The 5,499-nt window shown below is 32.3% G+C and overlaps 1 protein-coding gene across 1 annotated transcript in view; it reads left to right on the forward strand.

The window, feature by feature from the left end:
• Window positions 1-4,967, forward strand: part of LOC109858920 (protein SON) — a 7,510-nt gene extending 2,543 nt beyond the window's left edge. Inside the window, exons 6-13 of the mRNA XM_020436636.1 lie at window positions 214-353; window positions 473-581; window positions 660-871; window positions 955-1,065; window positions 1,185-1,298; window positions 2,582-2,810; window positions 2,958-3,073; window positions 4,725-4,967. Coding sequence (XP_020292225.1) covers window positions 214-353; window positions 473-581; window positions 660-871; window positions 955-1,065; window positions 1,185-1,298; window positions 2,582-2,810; window positions 2,958-3,073; window positions 4,725-4,838 — 1,145 coding nt within the window. The 3' untranslated portion in view covers window positions 4,839-4,967. The remainder of the gene's footprint in view (window positions 1-213; window positions 354-472; window positions 582-659; window positions 872-954; window positions 1,066-1,184; window positions 1,299-2,581; window positions 2,811-2,957; window positions 3,074-4,724) is intronic.
• The last annotated feature ends 532 nt before the right edge of the window (window positions 4,968-5,499 follow it).

Consider the following 5,499-nt stretch of genomic DNA (forward strand, 5'->3'; position numbering starts at 1 on the left):
TACTTGTAATATTATTGTTGTACTTATATACTTGTAATATTGTACTTATATACTTGTAATATTGTACTTATATACTTGTAATATTATTGTTGTACACATGTCGCGCACAAACTACACTCATAACTTATTACATAATAAATATATAAATCTATATATTTACTAACAAATATAAATTTATGTTATTAACATTTATATATTTATATATTGTTTTAGATTTTTGTAAATCATTGTCCAAGTCTGAAGAACTAGGTGATTTATCTAATATTTCTTCAGAAGAAAGTGAGTCGGAGAAAGGATTTCATCATCCTTTCCTTATAAAGGAAAGATCTAGTTCTATTATAATGAATATTCGGGTTGGTAGCCTTTTTTTACATTATATTACAATAATCTTTTACATTATTAAAATTATAAGCCTTGTTTCGCAAATATTTAGAACTTTAAAACTTGAAACTTATGTTATTTATCTGTTTAGGATGCAAAACAGTTGCCAACAAAAACGTTTCAAGAAAAAACAGCTGAGACATCAAATCAGTTGCGATTGCAGTTTCCTGTGTCTAGTGGACAACATCACAGAAGGAGCGGTAAGGGAAAAGACTTAATTCGATTTTTTATGTATGTGTATGTTATTTATATGTAACATACAATACTTTTGCCGTTAGAAAACGAATGGATACCTGTTACACCTGTAAAAAAACCAGAACCAAAAAAAATATTCGTACCAGCTACCTCAAATGAACCATTCCCAATGCTACCAGCACTTCCTATGCCTCAAACAGAACAGCTTCCTCCGCAACTTGTACAACCCGTGCAACCTGCACAGATTACACAAGCTTCTCAACCTTCGCAAGTTGTTTTCCCGACAACAACAGAAGTAAGAAAAAAGAAATCAAATTATTTTTATGATACATGTGTTACACAATCAATATTATTATTTTTAACGTTAAATTGCTAAAGGTTATAGACATTGGCTCTATAGTATCTGAAAGACTAGCGGCTATGAGAAGATTAAAGGAAGATCCAAACGATATAAACGCTCTGAATGCAATGCAGCGAGCGCAAAACGAGGTAAAATAAAAGAATATAATAAGTTGTCACAAATAATATAATAATATATATATATTTGCTTTTTTATTTTTATACAATAGTATATTTCCTGTATTATCTACCTATGTACGGTATTATAGATGAGAATGTGGGCTGAAAGCAAACAGATGCCAGGTCAGTTTACTGGTAGCACAGGAGTTAAAGTGCTTACGCCTGCAGAACTATCTTCAGGTTGCCAAGCCTGGACACGCAAGGTAAAATTTATTATATACTTTTTATTCCAGATTATTTTACAGAACTTATTTCCAGATAGACAGACCATCTCTGCAAAAATTTTCTCTTTTACATGATGCATTTTCAAATTGGACATGTTCCTATATTTTGCAAAACAGCTATAAATTTTTTCATGTTTAAATTTTCTACTTTTTATCAGGTAAAAAAAATCAGTTGCGATATGTAAATGCATCATTTATATATGTTCATTATGATTTCTTTGTCATTATCTCTAAACAGTGGAACAGGTCTGAATATTTTTTTCAAGATCTGATCACATTGTTTAGTGCTACACCACATAGTGATATTGCCTGTAACAAGTTTTCAGGTACAGTCTACTAGGGTCAATAAAAAAAAAAAAAGTTAATGTTGATTTTAGTGAAGACTGTTGTAGGCACAGACTATTTCTATCTGTAGATATAGAGATGGATTCTGTGCCTGCATAGACGCAGGAGCATTATTATTTCAATATAAATCACATGACAACTTTTAAGCTTTATACTATGTTTCAATAATCAAAATCAAAATATCATCAACGAAAACAATTGTTTAAAGATATTGTTATAATGTATGTGTATTTATATATTTTTTTTTTATTAAACTAAAACTGCATTTACAAATAATGAATTTATGATATAACTGAATGAAATAATAAGCTCTTGTCAGATTATTGCTAATTATCGTCAGCTTTCTATAGGATTTCACCAAGTGCTACAGTATGTTGCTTCTTAATGGTAAAGCTGGGATAGTTAGCATTAGTCTACATCCACCTGAGGATTTGTTACAGGCACATAACTATAACAGAAAAGAAACAACAACGGCAGCTTCATGAAGACATTTATATATTTCCGTAAGTATCCTTACACAAATAGATAATTTATAAATTGTCATAATTTATATATATATATGTACACATATACACACATATAGATATAAATTTGTTAAAAATATAAAAAAACTTTAAGTAAAAACACTTAAAAATTAAAAGACAGATAAAAAGACAAACAATGAAATATATCTTTGTAATACATCTCTGTTATATTTTTATAATAAGAATTTTAATTTATCATGTATGTGTTTAACTTATCATGTGTGTGTATGTGTATGTTTTGTTGTATTTAATATACATTTTTCTCTAACAGTGTTGTATGTATATTGATTCTTCATGAAGAGATGTATAACTTAAAAAAAAAATCACACTTTGTAATTTATCTACAGCGTCAAAGCAAGTATTCTCTATTATCTGATTCTCCGAAATATTTAGGACCAATTAGTATCGGCACAACCTGTATCAGGTGGAATGGGTATGGCCTTACTGCAGAAAATGGGATGGCGGCCGGGTGAGGGTCTAGGCAAAAACAAAGAGGGTGCCTTGGAACCATTACAAATAGAAGTCAAATTGGATAAAAGAGGATTAGTCTCTGAACAAGATATTGGTCCAAAACTCGGCAAAACTACAAAACCTGTAGTGCCAACCATCAAGACGTTAGAAGGTATATCAAATATATTATCCACTTCAATAACATGTAAAAGACTTAGTTTCTATGTTTTGCTTTTTAAATATATTATCGGTAAATATTTCTAACAAACCATATGTGTTTTATTCAATTCAGTTAAATTAATCTTTGCAATTATTTCAGGCAAACATCCAGTCTCACTTTTGGGCGAATATTGCTCAAAGAAAAAACTCGGTCCGCCAGCCTATGAACTATGTTTTGAGTGTGGACCGGATCATAGAAAGAATTTTCTATTTAAAGTAAGCAATGTTATAAATTAAGTAAACTATGAAATTAAATGTACATATTTTGCAAAATTTACACGTATATATGTGTACATGTATACATATATGTACAATATATACATATGTACAGTCGGCGTCAATGAATCGTTTCGTGGACGCGGGGAGCTAAGGGTAAGAGGGACGGTACTCCCTAGCAGTAAATACTGTAATTGGTCAATTCATTCGAGATCTGCTGCAGTTAGTTAGTACGGCGCCCGTTGGAAGTACTTACTGCTAGGGAATACCGTTCCTCTTACCCCTAGCCTTCCGCGTCCACGAAACGAATCCATGACGCCGAGTGTACATACACCCACGCACACGCACACGCACACAAAGGGTGTCTGAAAAATTTTGACACAAGATAGATTGGGTCAATCTAAACAGAAAAGTCTTGTACCGTTTTGCAAAATTCGCAATAGGTATTGAGTGATTAAATAACAAATGTAATCTAATGAGTGCATGGTAAGCAATAGTTCGGATTCTGTAGACGTGTATAAAGTCATGACTTTTTGGTTCAGATTAATCCAATCTACCTTCACACTTCGGCTGTGTCAAAATTTTTTAGACACCCTATATATACATGATGTCCCAGAATTGGTGTAACATCTCTCATAGACGGGTAAAAGGAATAAAACTGAGTCGATAAGTCCTGTACATTTTCGCAATAGTAGATCTTAATTAACAAAGATCCGCAAATAAGCGTGCTTATTCGCTGATCTTTGTTAATTAAGATCTCGGTAACTATTGCGAATCTAGCAAAATGGTATAGAACTTTTGGACTCAGTTTTACTCCTTCTATCTGTCTACGAGAGATGTTACACCAATTCTGGGACACCCTGTATATTATATATACAGGGTGTCTTATTTTAAAAGACCCATTCAAATACCTCAGAAACACTGCGTTAAATTGACAAACGTTTTGGACAAAAGTTTTATGACTTTGAGGGAAACATAAGATGGTACCATTGATTTGACTTTGGATCGCGTTGTCAAGGTCAGGGCAAGGTCACTTAGATTTTTTTAAACGAAACTCTCCAATTTGCATCGCATATTCTCGTAGCTTATCTCGAGAGCTTTTCAAAACACTAAATTAAGTACTTTTTGAGTTATAAGGCTGAAAACTTTTAGGATTAGTACCGTCGCCATTAGCATTACCGAGATGTACCACACGCGGAAGTTGCTCAGTCAAGGATTTACATTTCTTTTGTTTTCCGAGAAAGATCGGAGGATGATCCAGCTAATGCTTTCATTGGCTAACTTTCAAGCCTTATGACTCAAAAAGTACTTAACGAAAAATAAGTACTCTATTATAGCGTTTTAAAAAGCTCTCAAGGTAAGCTTGAAAAATATGCAATGAAAATTGCGGAGATCCGTTTAAAAAAATCCAAGCGACCTTGCCCTGATCTCGACAACGCAACCCAAGATCAAATCAATAGTATCATCTTATGTTCCTCTCAAAGTCATAAAACTTTTGTCCGAGATATTTGTCAATCTAACGAAGTATTTCAGAGATATTTGAGTATATCTTTTTTACAATGGGACACCCTGTATATATTTATATGTATTTATATATGTGTACATATATATATACACACATATATATATATATATTTTTTTTATATTCTAGGTTAAAGTAAATGGCATCGAATACAAACCGAGCGTTGCAAGTCCTAATAAAAAACAAGCAAAGGCGGAAGCAGCTCAAATATGTCTGCAAAGTTTAGGTTTATTGCCTACCTAATTTATATGAACTATATATTATACATGTAGAGTAGTTTTAAAGTTTCTGAATTGGCAATTATAAAACCAATTATAATTTTTATTTTATATTTTTCTCAATGTATATAATATAGGCTTTAATGAAAGTATAGATTCAAAGTTATTATCATCGTACATATGTATACATATACAGGGTGTCTGAAAAATTTTTCACACGACCAAAGTGTGAAAAGTAGATTGGATTAATCTTAACTGAAAACTCATATACCATTTTGCGAAATTTGCAATATTTATTGATTGATTAAGTAATACATGTGATCCAATGAGCGCGTGATAAGCGATGACGGTCCGGACTCTTTAGGTGTATATGATTTTCAGTTGTGAAAATCAGCCTATCGCGAGAAGCTGTGTTACTCGCCACTTGCTTGTTTGCTCCGCCTCTTGCTCTCTTCGTACCTTAGGAAATTGCATGAAGTAAGCCAATTTTTTTTTACAAATGAAAATCATACACGCCTACTAAATCCGAACCATTGGTTCCCACGTGCTCATTTGGTCACATGTATTAATTAATCACTCAATATCTATCGCGAATTTTGCAAAATGATACAAGACTTTTCTGTTCGGATTGGCCCAATCTATCTTCACATTTCGGCTGTGTAAAAATTTTTCAGATACTTTGTACA

The sequence above is a fragment of the Pseudomyrmex gracilis genome, unplaced genomic scaffold, assembly GCF_002006095.1.
Source record: "Pseudomyrmex gracilis isolate BER0280 unplaced genomic scaffold, ASM200609v1 scaffold_230, whole genome shotgun sequence".
Classification (NCBI taxonomy): domain Eukaryota; kingdom Metazoa; phylum Arthropoda; class Insecta; order Hymenoptera; family Formicidae; genus Pseudomyrmex; species Pseudomyrmex gracilis.